The following is a 16,950-nucleotide window of genomic DNA, read 5'->3' on the forward strand; positions in this document are numbered from 1 at the left end:
GATTTACAATATTGTTTTAGTTTCTACTGTACAAAAAAGTGAGTCATGGGCTTCCCTGGTGGTGCAGTGGTTGAGAGTCCGCCTGCCGATGCAGGGGACATAGGTTCGTGCCCCGGTCTGGGAAGATCCCACATGCCACAGAGCGGCTGGGCCCGTGAACCATGGCTGCTGAGCCTGCTCGTCTGGAGCCTGTGCTCCAAAACGGGAGAGGTATTGAGTAGAGTTCTCTGTGCTATACAGTAGGTCCTTATTAGTTACCTATTTTATATGTAGTAGTGTATACATGTCAATCCCAGTCTCCCAATTTATCCCTCCCCTCCCCTGGTAGCCATAACTTTGTTTTCTACATCTGTGACTCTATTTCTGTTTTGTAAATAAGTTCATTTGTATGTGATGGTTAATTTTATGTGTCAAGTTGATTGGACCACCAGGCACCCAGATATTTGGTCAAGCATTATTCTGAGTGTAAGAATGAGAGGCCCGCATACCGCAAAAAAAAAAAAAAAAAAAAAAAAGTGAATCAGTTATACATATATCTACTCTTTTTTAGATTCTTTTCCCATATAGGTCCTTATAGGGTATTGAGTAGAGTTCTCTGTGCTATACAGTAGGTCCTTATTAGTTACCTATTTTATATGTAGTAGTGTATACATGTCAATCCCAGTCTCCCAATTTATCCCTCCCCTCCCCTGGTAGCCATAACTTTGTTTTCTACATCTGTGACTCTATTTCTGTTTTGTAAATAAGTTCATTTGTATGTGATGGTTAATTTTATGTGTCAAGTTGATTGGACCACCAGGCACCCAGATATTTGGTCAAGCATTATTCTGAGTGTGTCTTTGAGGGTGTTTCTGGATGAGATAAACGTTTGAATCGGAAGACTAAGTAAACCTGATTGCCCTGCCTAACATGAGTGAGCCTCATTCAGTCCGTTGAAGGTCTGAGTATAATATAAAGGCAGAGGAAGGGACAATTCATTCTTTCTTCCTGATTGTCTTTGCTGGGACATGGATCTTCTCCTGTCTTCAGACTGGAACTTATACCATCGGTTCTGCTTCTCAGGCCTTTGGACTAGGACCACAGACCATTGGCTCTCCTGAGTCTTCAGCTTACTGACTGCATATATTGGGACTTCTCAGCCTCCGTAATCATGTGAGCCAGTTCTTTATAATAAATCTCTGCCAATTTCTCTGTAGAACCCTAATACAATGAGCAAGCTCTTTTATATGCCCTCTGGTTATCTCATCCTTATGATGTTTTTAAAACAAATATATGCTGGATTAATATTTCTTTCTATTGAAGTTTGCTTTTTTTTTTCTTTTTCATTTTGTGTTCTAGTCCATCCTAGTCCATCATTTACTAGGATTGATATAATTTTGATTTTTGAATAGTCCACCCATCACATGAACTCTTCTGGGATAGTCAGAAACCTACTTTGATCCCCAGACCTGGGCAAGGCATCACTCGCCAATGTTCTACATTAATTTGTTTTTTTTTTCCATATTATTCTTTCCTCAAGGCCCCTTGGGTATCAAACAGTAATTTAGACTCTGTCTCCAAGGAGACTCCTCTGCTTGTTTTACACATATTCCCACTATGAGACTCAATAGTCAACAACAGGGTTTATACCTCTCTGAACACTGAGTGTTCCATCACTCAGATTAATTGATTTTCTGGTTTTAAGTAGCCAGTAAAGTAGAACTTGGACAGTTGCATTTAGTTCAAGCAATCTTTATAAATGTCTATGTGCCTGATGTTGTATGAAGTGCTTGGGGCACAGAGGTGAATACAGCAGGGTTCCTTACTTTAAAAAATGTATGGTATAGAGCTATAGCTTTCAAGACTTTTTGATTATGATGTATAGTTAGAAATACAGTTTATCTAATGACCCTGTTCACACATACATATGGATAATTAAAGCAAAAATTTTGGAAAACAATGTCTAACTTTCTTCATGCAATGTAATTGGATATTTGTCTATTATCTTCTATTTATTTAATTTAAAGCACAAGGTTATAATACACTATATTGACTTTACAGTTCCTGATCAACAGTTAAAACAGTTTAAAACAAATAATTTCAAATAACAGGAAACATTATGAGCATCATATTTAATTCCAAATTTAGAGCATTTCTTATAGATTATGTGATGCTCTTTATTTTTAGCTGGGATTCATGCCTACCCCTTAGGAATTTGCATTTACATATTAATTTATCAGCCCCTTGGGTCCTGACAGGATGAAACACAAATAAAATAAATTTTGGTGAAAAGAATCCTTGAATGGTGGGAACCAGGGAAATGTTGAAGGGGAAGGCATGACAAACCTAGCCAAGGATGAGTGAGTTGATGGGGGTGGTGCTCCAAAGAATTATCTAACCTAGTCATCAAATAAAGATCAATCAGAATACCACTTATAGAATTAGGGGAACTTGGGGGGTAAAATATAGCAGACAGAATCATGTAAGGTATTTTGAGTCTTTCATCACTCAGCTCAGGGGTTATTGCCTCCAAAAAAAAATCTTCCCTTGTGGTGCTTGAAAACACAATATCCTGGACCTGTCTCTATTGCTCACTTATATCATACTGATAGGATGTTTGGGGATCTTGAGAGCAGAGAGTACCTTCTTCTTTGAATTCCTAGCATCCAGCTGAGTGCCTGGCACATCATAGGGACTCATGTACATGTCCCCTGGACTTCTCTAACACTGTTTCCTCCACTGTGAAACAAAGTTGGGCTATATGATCTGCAAAGGCCCTTACAGTCCTAACAATCTATGACTTTGACACATCTGAAGAAGCCCAAGGCACTCTGCTTCATAACAAAGCCCACATCTTTGCTGTGGTTCGTTCAAAATTATGAGTTAAAATATGAATGATTTGTGCACAGTTTAGGGACTACCCTTGCCCTGGCAGGGTAAGTGTTCTGATAAGAGCAGTTGAAAGCCTAATGCAGCAGCGCCTGCAGCAGAGAAAAGATTCCAGCCTCCACCTCCCACACACAATTGCTGCTGTTCTCCAGCCTGCAATTTCTTCTAAGGCTCTGGATTGGTCCACAGAGTGACAGAGGGCTGGGAAAGAGCCTCTATATATTCCTCAGAGAAAAAGGAAGTCCTAGACGGTTTTGAAGTTTTCAAAGGCTTGCTCTGCTGATAAGGACTTGTGCTCAAAGCTGAGGAACTAAGCCACTTGCCAAAATGTGCAAAGGACTTGCAGCCTTGCCCCACTCATGCCTGGAAAGGTGAGTTATTTTGACTTAAGAGGTGGAGATAAGGAGAATCTTCACTCAGGGGAGGATACCCAGAGGCAATAGAGGGCCACTGTAGTTTGTGGCAAAACAAGTGGTTGATTGTAGACTGGGAATTACCTCTTCTCTGTTAATGGCAAGGTTTTGAAAGATCTGAGCTAGCAGACTGATACAATATGAGATATACCATACACCATTTATATCCAGAACATCATTTCCTCTGAGGAGATGCCTATTTTATAAGCACTTGTTCAGACTCAGAAGTGTATGGTTAAGAGCATAGATTCCAACATCAAACTGCCTGGGTTTGAATCCTGGCTCCATTACTTACTATTTGTGTGGTGTTGGACAATTTATTTAAACTCTGTATCTCAGTTTCCTTACTGGTAAAAATGGATCTACTAAGTATCTTCCTCACTAGCTGGTTATGAGGATTGAATTACTGTATGTGAAACGCTCAGAACACTGTCTGGCACATATGAGAAATGTGTAAATGTTAACCTTTATTAATGTACATGGAATAGGAAAGGAAGACTGAGATTTGCAATGAGGCAGAGAGGACTTCTCTTTGTTCTTTGTATCTGGATACCATCAGATAGAAGGAGCTGGATTGCTGGACAGAAGACAGCCCTTGGGACATAGAGATTTTTTATTAGCTAGCATTGTTTTTTAGATACAGAGGAGCACCTTTGAAGCTCTGTGGTTGTCTTCAGACTGGACAATGTTCTGGAGGGAATCCTAAGTATCTACACTAAGTAAACAGGAGGAGAACAAATATCTGACTTGTTAGAAAATTTAACCCAGCAATCCTACCTGATGCAGAAAATTAGGGATATTTCTCCTCTGTTTATTTCTTAAGAATGAATTTGATTAAATTTTGTTTGATCCTACATTATTTAAAGGAAATAAAGGTGATCCTTGTACAGCCTAACTTCATCCCTAAAGGCACTGTCAATGTTTGCCTAAGAAGGTTGTGTTGTTCAATGGATCTGTACTTCTGTCTCTTACAAGTTCAGGTTTTCTTTTTGATGACTTCAACCCTAGAAATAATCTCAAAATGATTTTTAAAGAGATAACATCCTAGTAAAGGAATTTGTCTCCAAAAATACTGTCTAGTGACCGGAAATAAAGACCTCTCTCACTTTGTGCTGTCAAAAGCACAGATTATTTTTAAAAGATGTATATATTTTTTAAAAAAAAGTAAAGTAGGACTTAAGTAACTAGACTAGGACTAGATTGTAACTAGGTGGGCAATATTGGCCATTGGACCATCCTCAGGGGGGAAGACAGGTTTCAGTGCTGGATACTGTTTATCAGCCTATCTCTCCCCCTAGAGAAAGCCTGAGAAACGGGGAATACAGGGGTGAAAGGCAATTTCTTGAACATGACGATGCATAATTTTTTCCTTTTCCATTTTTGCAACTCTGAGAATTGCAGATTTGACTTTTACAACAATTTTAACACATGTCTTTAGCCCACTTATTGTTTGAAATCATGTATTTTCATGTAATGGGTAAATCTTACCTTGTTAATTGGTGAACTATTGCCTCAGAATGATTGTAACATCAGTCTGCCAGTCATTTTGTGATCCTATGACCCACTGCTTGGCATTTAGTGAAAAAGCAATAAATGTTTGTTGAAAGTTTGGCATTGTTACTAATATTACCCGATTTGTTTTTATAAATATGCATAATGTTTACTGAGGCACATGGATTGCACATTTCTTTCATTGATTCCTATAACTGTTTCATATCTGATTCACTAATTCACTACAACATTGTTATTGATTCACTTTACAAATCTTTTAATTCACAGTAAATTCTTCTGCTCAAGGATATAACTAATGTTCACATAGTATATTATAGACTGACCAAGGAGCAAGCTTTTTTGCATAGATTGCCTGAAACTTTTAAGGCGTATGGTAGAATCCTGTGATTATTGTGTCCTATTACATTTTTTTTTCATGATCTGTTACCATTGCAAATATAGTCATATTTCCAATGACTGTAATGAGTGATTTCGAGAAGTGGAATTGTAGAGCTAGGGAGCTGTTAGCACACTCTCATGGAAAGAACCTAAAACTGTCTACTCTAAGGGAAAAATGATACTTGAATAAATCCTTCCAAACCTGCCTTCCTTGGCTCTATTCATAGTGGAAAGAATACTGGTTATGGAGTAAAGAACAGACTTAGTTTTGTCATTAACTAATTTGTGTCCATGAGCAAGTGATTTCACTGTCCTGGGATTTTATTTTCTTATTTAGTAAATGAATGTTGGATTAGCTGTTCTCTAACATCCTTTCCAATCATAACATAGTTTAAATAAAGTGAAATACACCTGGTTTCGGTGACTAGTGAGAGATGCAAGTAAAGGAAAAATTTTCCTAATTTATTTCTCTCTAAAAGTTTGGGAGACAACTAATGAAAATCGTCAAGAATTCAACCCTGTGTTGAAATCATGGCTGTGGCAGAAGCAATCTACTCAGTGAGAATCTGACTTCCAAGAAAGCAACATTTACTTCACGTAAGAGGAGCTTTGGAAAATAGTCCTTTCTCAATGTTTACGGAAGCATTAAGCCAGAGTCAACTTTGACGTATTTGTAGAAACTATTCTTTTACTATTTATTTATATTTTTAAGACTATTGCTCGTTAAAACTCAAAGTTGACCTCACATTTTTTATATATTTAAAGAGACCAATAATCCAAATATTTGGGCAATAAATGGCCACCACCCCACAATTTTTACCTTCTAGCCTATTGAAACCTGTGCTGTATGGGTGGGAATCTTAGAGAGTCAATGGAAAAGGAAAGAGTTGAGTCAAATGAAAGTCTTATTTTTACCAGTGATTTTCCGCTAAGAATTTTAGGCTTCTTTTAAAAAATTCGTTTTATTTTAAGTGTCTTAAATTTCTCTGAACAAGTTTAAGTTTTTATTTTATTTATTTATTTTTTGCGTTACGCGGGCCTCTCACTGTTGTGGCCTCTCTCGTTGCGGAGCACAGGCTCTGGGCGCGCAGGCTCAGCGGCCATGGCTCACGGGCCCAGCCGCTCCGCAGCATGTGGGATCTTCCCGGACCGGGGCACGCACCCGTGTACCCTGCATCGGCAGGCGGACTCTCAACCACTGCGCCACTAGGGAAGCCCATCAACAAGTTTAATTTTTAAAGTAAATATTGCTCTTTGGAAAAAGATGGAAGTCTTCTGAAATAAAAAAGTGTTATCATTGTGATTCCCCCAAAGTTGTCACCATTGTATAAAGCAACAAGTGTGATTATTATTGTTTTTGTCCATCAGGGTTGACCACTCCTGATACCAAATTTACAGTCTCTACTAAACTAAAAAAGGGGAGTAAAGGAGCAACGAAGACAGCTACCGACAAAGAATTTTCCCTGGGTTGTTAATAAAGTGTCACAATCTCTTCTATAGATATCTGACCTACATCTGATTTCTGTTTAAGATTATAAAGGCTCCTAGTTGTGGAATGTGTTTAATCCATAGTTCACACAGGGGCTTCTGGCCACCTCAAGTGTATGGCAATGCTGGGAATTTCAGGAGCTATAGAAAGTAAATGGGGAAAGTGATGTTTTGTTTTGTTGTTTATTATCATTTTACTAAACATTCAATTTTTCCCCATCTTCTTCAATGTATGTGGGTCTAAGTATGGACAATTTAGAGTAGAAAAGTACCTAATCAACTAATCTTGTAAGGTTGTCATGCCACACAGAAGCAACCAACAGAGTGGGTCAAGGCTCCTGAGTCCACAGGATTAAATAAATACAGCTTTTTCCAAAGGCATGAGCACATCCTTGGACCAATTATAGAGAAAAGATAAGCACCTAGTGAATTAAAGACTGTAGCAATGAACTTGAATAAATGATAAATGAATCAGAATGGACACAGGATCATCAAATAATCCTAAAGAGATAGTAGGGTTTGGGATCATGCTTTCTGGGAACAAGTATGAATTTGAAGCTTGCTATTGCTATTGAGAGTCTTGTGACATAATTGCAAATATTTCAGTGAAACCCTGCAATCTTAAGGAAGTGAATAAACTATTTAATAAGATAGCAAGGGGATGTTCCTAAGAAAAAACTTTGTTTCAATTCTTACTGATGAAACAATTTCTATTGTTTCTCTGGATTGCCTTTCCAACCTCCATACTTGCCTTAGGCATAAGGGTGAAAGACTTCTCAGGGGAATTTCAGTCCAGGTAAGGAGATAAATAAGAAGAAAGTAGCCCTCCGTGTTGAGATCCACTATAGAGGAATAAATGCACAAGTGCTAAGAAGCACAAAAGTGGAGGGAATGGGTGGGGAGCTCAGAGAGCTTTGGGTAGCTACGGAAAACTGTAAGAAGTCACAGGGGATGATGCCTAAGGTTTGTGAACTAAGCCTGAAAGGACTGAAGAGTTGGTCAGGTCCAGAGAGGAAGAGGAGAGAGAAGGAAGTCATCCCAGGCCAAGGGGCACTTCTGCATGTGCAAAGGCTGGGAGGTGAGAGGGGATTGATGTTATGACATCTCTGTGCAGTCTGTATTGTCTCTCTCATGCAAGCAAGGAGGGAACTTTGGATTTCCAGCCACAGTTAACCTCCCATGCACCTCATCCTGCATACTGTTTCCTTGGAACTTGTCCAGTGCCCATCCACTCCAACTGTGTGGATTGAAAAGATCTGTTCATGAAAAAGATTTTCCCCCCTTTTGCCTAAAGACTTCAATTACTAAAAAGACAATCTGTACTTGGCACGTAGTAGGCACTTAAATATTTTGTCAAAAGAATGCACAAATAAATTTATAGCAAGTGGAGACAGACCTGCTTCCAGGTTGTCCTGGGGGTACTCTGCTTCCAAAGGGATTAAGAAGGACAAGAGCAGTGACTTTTATGCTACAATAGGATAAGAGTGTATGTTGTAAAATAAAGAGGGCTTCCTGTTTGGGGGGCAGAGTGGAGGAGATTGGGAGAGGAAGAAAGCTTTTCTCTAACTTCATCAGGTAAACCTTGCTAAAGAGGTGAGTCTTTTTTTGCTTCTAATGCAAGATGAACCTCATGAAATTATATCACTTTGGCTATTTCTCATGCAGTACTGTCCCAGCTCCTTTAACGAATTACATTCTGTTTTCTGTTGCCTCTTCCTATTTTTTCTTTCATTTACTCGGAGCTATGTTGAAACACCAGATATCAATTCAAAACGCTTTTAGATCCCAGAATCTTAAGTTTGGAAGACTAACCTGAAAGGTTATCTAATTTGTTTCTCCTTCTTTAACAAGGACTACACACTATTATGGGATAGATGCTCTCTAGGGAGGGAGTTTATATTTCTGGGGTTGTGTGTTAATGGCTTTTGTCTGTCCTGCTGGCCAGAAAGCAAAGGAACTAAACTTTAATTAGTTCAGTCAGTATCAATCATTAGTAACAGGAACCAGAATATGGCAGGAGGCCAGAAGATAACAGGTTCCTATCTCTTTCTTCCTTTAAAGTTCATTCAAATGGAGTCTCAGATAACATTAAACATGCACTCTATTTTAAAGGCTGAGTCACCCAGAGGATAAAGACAGTGAAAGCCTGATTGTTTTTCACTGAGAAAGTAACTCCTAAGGTTACACATTTTAGGGATATTAAAGAAAACCCAGAGTAAGGAAGGATGTAAGTTAACAGTCTATCCCCTGCCTTAACATTGACAATGTGGTGGAGTGAAAAAAACATGGAGGTGGTAACTCCACCTCTATTACTTCCTTAGTTGTATAAACTCCAGAAACTAAACCTCTCTGACTTTCATTCCTTATCCATAAATGAGGATATTTATCTTGTTGGGGAGAGATGCTATAAAAAATAAATGAAATAATGTATATAAGGTAACTAGTTTTTAGTAAGCAGACCCTTATTAAATACTTAATTTCCTTCCATCCTTCTTTCCTTCTTTATAGGTAGTCAGAAAAACATCATTTAAATTTCAGTTATGTGCCACGGCTTTTTTTTCCCCAGAGTATCAAATGATTTAATTACAAAAACTTAAGCCACTTATTAATTATTCACCTTCTAAAAAACACAAACATGAGAATAAAATAAACACACCCAAGACTCACTAGCCCTTGTAGCATAGGAAGAAGCCTTGGACAGAGAGCCTGCAAATGTTTTTCCTTACATCTAAGTCTACATTTTCTCATGCATTCTAAGGTCCCATGTTTTGACACCTTAAGGGGAAAGGAAATGGAAGCTACAAAGAGTCATGCACAAGAGGGTCACAAAGATCTTAAAGCTATTTGCTGCTAATGAGTTGTACAACTCTGAGAAAGAGTATCAAATAAGCATTGTCCAATACTTACTCCTGGCGAACCTTTACTGTCATTCTTTGAAACTGCATCTTTGGGACTGGTTATGTTCCTTCATTGTAGCTTTTGCTTAACCCCATGCACAAACCCTAAAATTCACACAAAGTTTCTAAGTTCAAGTACAAAGGTTCGTTTCAGGACAACCCCCAGTTGATGTAGTGTTTCTTAATATATCTGTAGTGTCTACTGGGGGTCATCCCCTTGGACAGGCCGGCCAGATGGCAGCACAATATGGGGGCCCACATGGTCAACTTTCCTACTGGCCACTTGCTCTCTATTTTATCTGGACACCGCCTCACAGTCAACGTTGCATCTTGAAGTCAGTGATGACCTTGGCCTGTCTTCATTCTAAAGTTGTACTCTTATGTAATTGAATCCAATTCTTCACAATTAATTCAATGGAGCTTCCAAAACGTGTCAGGCCTGTTCTTAGGAAGCATCCTGGGATGGAGCTGGAGGGTCCTGGCTTTCAGGCTCTGGAGGGGGTGCTGGCACAGCTTCTATTTTCTGGGCCACCAGGAACTCATGAATTGCTCGCTCTGTCTGTGGCCTGAAGATGTGGTTTACCTTGGGATCCACCACCTGGTAAATAATTCTGTCCACTCCAGCTTCTAACATCCCTGACTATACCACACTCTGCCTCAGACCATTTCTCAATTGGTTTTTGTTCATCGTAGGATTCCATTCCTGCTTCTCCAGATGTGTTGACACAAAAGTATCCACATTCTGCCTCAGGTTTTGGTAAGATGGCTTGGTGTCCGCGTCGGCCAGGCAGTCCCTGTGAAAGCTGTCAGTCAGGCCCCAGCTCTTGAGCTGCTCCAGGATGAGCGCTATGAGCTGCGGGTCTCCGGGAAGCAGTGAGGCCGGGTGGATGGGGCAGCCGCCCACCATGCCGGTGCCTCAACCTCCCCTACTGTCTGCCATGGCTGTGCCCCGGGCCCGCGAGGGAGACCAAATACGGCTTCCTCTCAAGGACAGAGGGCCTGGGTCGTGTGGAGGTGGCGGAGGTGCTGGAGAAGGAGGCGGCGGCAGCAGCTGCGGTGGCGGCAGGTTCTGAGGCAGCAGGGGTGGGGGGAAAGGCAGCGGAAACCCTGTACCAAGGCTTTTGATAAAGCTTATTTCTTTTCCTCCTTCCTCATCATAGCCTCATTAAAAAATATAATAATGATGAGTTTGTATAATAATACAGTATTTTTATGATTTTGCACATAATTCTTTCAGCAAGTATCCTGTTTAAAAGCTCTTTACAAAACATTAAAAGACATTAAAAACCATGATTATACTGAAAGATTAACAATTCTTTAATATCCTTAAATATTCAGTAAGCATCCAAATATCCTCAATGATCTTTTTGCAGTTGGATTGTTTGACCCCTCAGGGTTCAAATGAGGGTCACACATTTTTTTTTTTGGACTACTGTTAAATTTTATTATTAGACTGGTAAGCACTAGTCACTAATCTAGTGTTCTTTCTACAATTAATTGGGCTCTAGTTATGGAAAAACACTTATTGCAAAGGCACTTTAAGGTCCCAGAGAGACTGAGAGACCAGTGCCTTCTATCTGGTGGGGGCACTTTAGCCTGGAGCTGCTTGGTAGAGTGTGGTGAGGCATCCACGGTTCATAAACAAGATGACCTGAGGGGTTTGTCTCCAGTGCCCTTTCACCCCCCTTTCACATCCCTTAAGTGACTGCAGAACCACCGGCTTCTCCACATCAAATCATGTTTACTAAGATCCTACTGTGTGCAGCGCACACCATGCCTGGAGCTGGAAGCCGCTGGGGCACAGATCCTTTTTCTGCTTTTTTACTTCACAACAGTGAGGAAACTAAGCCGTCTTTCCTGAGGCACTGTTGAACTGATTCACATGCAATCACCCTACTCTTTTAAAACTGAAATAGTAACCCCAAGTCACCACCCAGGCACCACCACCACATAAACTCCAGGGTCACACACTGAGATTGGTCCAGAGCCTCTTATATCTTTCCTAATCAATGGGTTTCCGGTCTTTTGTTTCTTTTTTCCTTGCAATTTATTTGTAGAACACAGAATTTTTAGATTTAAGTACAAAAGGCTATGTAACATGTGGAAAAGGTGCTGGGTGGGGAATCCAGGGTCCTGATCTGTAAACTTGGCTTCTACTAAATAGCAGAGGGTGAGTCATGAGTCAGTTCCCTCCCCAGGCCTCATTACTGTATTTGTAAAAGGTGAGAAATCAATTATATGATCCTCTTCACTCCTTCTAACTCCACTACTTCATTGTTCTTGATTTGGACACCGTGTACTCTGAAGAAAGATTGTATTTTTATTTTAATTTTCCAGCTCTTCCCAAGTCCTACAGAAAGGCCCAGAAACTAACTTCTGGATGTACCTTGAAAGCAGCGATTAAAAGTGTGAAATATTCTTCCAGTCACTTAGGATCTCAATGGACTAAATTCAGTACCCTATATGTCTTAAAAATACTTGTATCAAATTCAGAATAAACTCCCAGTTTGTGAAAAACATATATTTATAAGTAGTGGAAGGTGACCCTGTTTTTATTTTGGCAAATTCCATGAAAGGAACAGGTGGTTTCAGTTTCTTGTAAAATTCAAGGGTGAATTAGGTTCAAAGATCATGGATTATAACAGTCTATGATTCTTGTACAGTTGACCCTTGGACAACTCGGGGCGTTAGGGGACCAACCCTCCTTGGAATGGAAAATCCACTGGCTCCTTCGTATCCATGGTTCTGCATCTGCTGAATGGTGTAGTACTATAGTATTTACTACTGAAAAAATCCACATAGAAGTGGACCTGTGCCGGTCAAACCCCTGTTGTTCAAAAGTCACTGTATTTTGTTTACAGTTAATTTAATTCTCTCTTATCTCAAGAGTATAACTTCCTTGAGGGCAGGGAGCAAAAGTGAAATAAGGACACAGACACGCCTCACCTTGGGTGTGCAGTGCCCGCCTTGACTGCTTTCACACCAGGTCACGTGTTTCTTCAGTCAGCGGAAACTGTGGTCCACTCATGCCCTTCTGAATGCTTCCCAGAAGGAGACTCATCTATCAACTTAACAGTGAAAGAGTTTCCACCCTTGAGGCTGGAATAAGAAGGGTGAATTGGGGTTTCTAGGCTTTTACATAATTAACCAATTTTCATCTACCAGTTGAGTAGATACTGGAGTATAGACAATTCTTCAAGTGGCATGAAGACTGCCTTTGACTACAGGAATCCATGTCAGACATATATATGCACAGTGACTGCAATTTCCGACTAGAATGAGGACATATAGCTTGCCTCTAGACCTGGCATTAGAAATTGGATCTTTCCTAGAAAATCTGTAGATGTGGCCAGCCTAATCATAGGATATATGCACCACCAACACAACTAATGCACATGTGACTTCGAGCTTACTCACCCTGACCATCGTTCTCCTGGAAAGTCCAGACAAGGTATTTCCTTGCAAAGCATTCTATTCAGTTGCCATGCTGAGATAATATACCTTGCCCTGACATTTTTTTCTCCTTCAAAAAGGAAATATTTCAGGGTTGAAAAGATTCAGCTAAGTAGTCTTTGAACAGTAGATACTTGATAATCAGCTGGCTTCATAAATAGCAAATAAGGTTAAGACCATTATTCTATATTCTATATGCTTTCCTTTCTCTTTTCCAACTGCTTCTCCAAACACTTCTCAAAACAATTCCTAACCTATCTGGACAAAATATCACTCAGATCCCTAAATTTTACATTCTAGAAAGTTGTGGGAACTATCATATTAGAGTCTGAGGAAGATATGAAACGTGAAGTAAAATACTTGAAAAAAATGTGAAGTGCTCTTCTGTGTAAGTGCTCATTATTGGTACTGAAGTGTGTGGAGCTGTTTTTGTCAAGCTACTACTTTTTGACATTTTTTTGTGCAAACCACCTGTTTCTTGATGAGGTACTTGTCTGTGGGGATTCAGGAGGTTTGGAAAGAATCAAGATGTCTCATTAACAAAGTAGTTGGTTGTATTTTGGTAACATTTTAAGTAATAGTTTACAAGAGATACCTGGGTCAACAGGAACATGGGACTGAATGACCTGTGCACTTTAGGATAAGGTCAACAGTGCAGGTCACACTGAAGACTTTCCCAGGAGAGCCCACTATCTAAGGTCTGGTGATTTCTGGATAACAAGCCTTCAGAGTATTGGACTTTGTTTCTGAATCCCCCAAGTCCAAAACAGTATGTCACTTGAACACACACACATGCATGCATGTGCACATGTGCACACACACACACCTGATATTTTTTATGACTTGGAAAAAAGATGGACTGTTTGTTGAAATCAGAGATTCACACAGACAGCTTGAAAGTGTCTGAGCTGGCTAGGAGGAAGCAATTTTTTTTTCATATAGATGAATGTAGATCAATGGGGATTTTTTTCCTCCCTTTACAGGTTGAATTTTACACTTTTCCTTTAGCAGGCAACAGTGAAGAAAAAAACTTCCTGTAAGTTGAGATTTTCTCAAAATTGTAATTTGATAGTTCAAAAAGCCTTTAAAATTTTTTTAATTGCCCTCCTTTATCTTCCAGATCCTCTAAGAATAACTTAACCTTTGTCTCCCTTCCTGGTTCAGACAGGGCCCTGATGTTTGCAATTATGCTGAAATGTGAATGCAGACGGCTGGACTGCAGCTGAGGGAAAGGAATATGTAACTCTCATTAGCTACTTATTTTAATATTTTATTAAATGGATACCAGTTTAAGAGCATGAAAAAGACAAGATTAGCAAAGACAACGGACAATTGTGACAGTGTAGAATTGAGTACCTAGCACAATTTTGATCACACGCATACACACAATAAAGGTCTAGTGACTCGAAATCATAGATTCTGCCCCTTGAGATGGGATGTGATTTTTTTTTCCCCTTCTCTAAGGTGACCAGCTTAGAATCACAGAATGAGAACAGGATCAGTGTCACAGACAAATTCCTTCTCTTATAGATGAGAAAACATGTCCAAACTGTTTGGTGACTTGTCCAAGACCACATAGCTGGTTAGAGTTGGAAATAATTCAAGGTCTCTGGATTTCCTTATCACCTTCATTTTATTTTATCTGATGAACTTTAATTTATGAATTTTGTGTGTCTTCACTTTTAAGATATTTATTCTTCCATAGACACCATCTTTCAAAAGGTTTTGATTAGGAAACAAACAGTAGTCTTTAAGAAAAAAAATGATTTTGAACAAAATTTCTATTTACCAGATGCCTATAACTGCCAATTACAACATCTGAACACATGAGAGAGGTGTTGCATAGTAATTAAGAGCTCAGGAGCTGAAGTGAGATTGGGTGTGACTCCTACCACTGTCATTTACTGGATGATTTTTGGGCAAATCACCTAATTTCTCTGTGACTCAGTTTTCCAATCTGCAAGATGGGAATAACATTTATACCTCCCTCAGGGTTGTTATAAACACTAAATAGGGTTATGCATTTCATGGGTTGAGTAAACCATTTAGTTAGCTGGGGAACATGTACTTTTTCTAAGTGTGTGATGTTTCTTAGTTAGGATACCCTTGCAGCCATGTCTCAGAATGGGGCCAGAGCAGGGAACTGGAAAGCATCCCAAACTACCTTCATCTCCCTACGGAGCTAAACAAGACATATGGAAGTGGGACACAAATAGAAGGGCCCAAAGTATGGAACATTAGAAAGCAAATGAGACAAATAGATGACACGAAACAGAAGAGAAGGGGGATTACAGATAACCCCTCTGAGCCTGGGAGTTGATAGAATAAATGGACTATCGACAGAATTTAGTAGCCTGGAAGGGATTTTTTTTTTTTTTTTTTTTTTTTTTTGTCTCCCTTCCTGGTTCAGACAGGGCCCTGATGTTTGCAATTATGCTGAAATGTGAATGCAGACGGCTGGACTGCAGCTGAGGGAAAGGAATATGTAACTCTCATTAGCTACTTATTTTAATATTTTATTAAATGGATACCAGTTTAAGAGCATGAAAAAGACAAGATTAGCAAAGACAACGGACAATTGTGACAGTGTAGAATTGAGTACCTAGCACAATTTTGATCACACGCATACACACAATAAAGGTCTAGTGACTCGAAATCATAGATTCTGCCCCTTGAGATGGGATGTGATTTTTTTTTCCCCTTCTCTAAGGTGACCAGCTTAGAATCACAGAATGAGAACAGGATCAGTGTCACAGACAAATTCCTTCTCTTATAGATGAGAAAACATGTCCAAACTGTTTGGTGACTTGTCCAAGACCACATAGCTGGTTAGAGTTGGAAATAATTCAAGGTCTCTGGATTTCCTTATCACCTTCATTTTATTTTATCTGATGAACTTTAATTTATGAATTTTGTGTGTCTTCACTTTTAAGATATTTATTCTTCCATAGACACCATCTTTCAAAAGGTTTTGATTAGGAAACAAACAGTAGTCTTTAAGAAAAAAAATGATTTTGAACAAAATTTCTATTTACCAGATGCCTATAACTGCCAATTACAACATCTGAACACATGAGAGAGGTGTTGCATAGTAATTAAGAGCTCAGGAGCTGAAGTGAGATTGGGTGTGACTCCTACCACTGTCATTTACTGGATGATTTTTGGGCAAATCACCTAATTTCTCTGTGACTCAGTTTTCCAATCTGCAAGATGGGAATAACATTTATACCTCCCTCAGGGTTGTTATAAATAGGGTTATGCATTTCATGGGTTGAGTAAACCATTTAGTTAGCTGGGGAACATGTACTTTTTCTAAGTGTGTGATGTTTCTTAGTTAGGATACCCTTGCAGCCATGTCTCAGAATGGGGCCAGAGCAGGGAACTGGAAAGCATCCCAAACTACCTTCATCTCCCTACGGAGCTAAACAAGACATATGGAAGTGGGACTCAAATAGAAGGGCCCATTGTATGGAACATTAGAAAGCAAATGAGACAAATAGATGACACGAAACAGAAGAGAAGGGGGATTACAGATAACCCCTCTGAGCCTGGGAGTTGATAGAATAAATGGACTATCGACAGAATTTAGTAGCCTGGAAGGGATTTTTTTTTTTTTTTTTTTTTTTTTGCTGTACGCGGGCCTCTCACTGCTGTGGCCTCTCCCGTTGCGGAGCACTGGTTCCGGACGCGCAGGCTCAGGGGCCATGGCTCACGGGCCCAGCCGCTCCGCGGCACGCGGGATCTTCCAGGACCGGGGTACGAACCCGTGTCCCCTGCATCGGCAGGTGGACTCTCAACCACTGCGCCACCAGGGAAGCCCTGGAGGGGATATTCTTTTTAGGAGTAGGTAATGAGCTTTTTCCTCTGAACTCAGGTCTTCTCCTTTAGGAATTCTTAGATAATGTCAAGTCAGAACATCTTATCCTGACTTTCCTGATAGT

The 16,950-nt window shown here is 39.7% G+C and overlaps 2 protein-coding genes across 2 annotated transcripts in view; one reads left to right on the forward strand and one right to left on the reverse strand.

The window, feature by feature from the left end:
• Positions 1-3,130: 3,130 nt before the first annotated feature.
• The window catches only part of RGS5 (regulator of G protein signaling 5), a 54,267-nt gene continuing 40,447 nt past the window's right edge, over positions 3,131-16,950 (forward strand). The window contains exon 1 of the mRNA XM_007130598.4: positions 3,131-3,239. Within this exon, the coding sequence (XP_007130660.1) occupies positions 3,196-3,239 (44 nt within the window). The 5' untranslated portion in view covers positions 3,131-3,195. The remainder of the gene's footprint in view (positions 3,240-16,950) is intronic.
• On the reverse strand, positions 9,932-10,463 carry LOC102982976 (biorientation of chromosomes in cell division protein 1-like). The gene is given in 1 exon segment (XM_024116832.2): positions 9,932-10,463. A coding segment is annotated over 1 exon segment (462 nt). The 3' UTR covers positions 9,932-10,001.

This window comes from Physeter macrocephalus, chromosome 4, assembly GCF_002837175.3.
Source record: "Physeter macrocephalus isolate SW-GA chromosome 4, ASM283717v5, whole genome shotgun sequence".
In the NCBI taxonomy this organism is placed as follows: Eukaryota; Metazoa; Chordata; class Mammalia; order Artiodactyla; family Physeteridae; genus Physeter; species Physeter macrocephalus.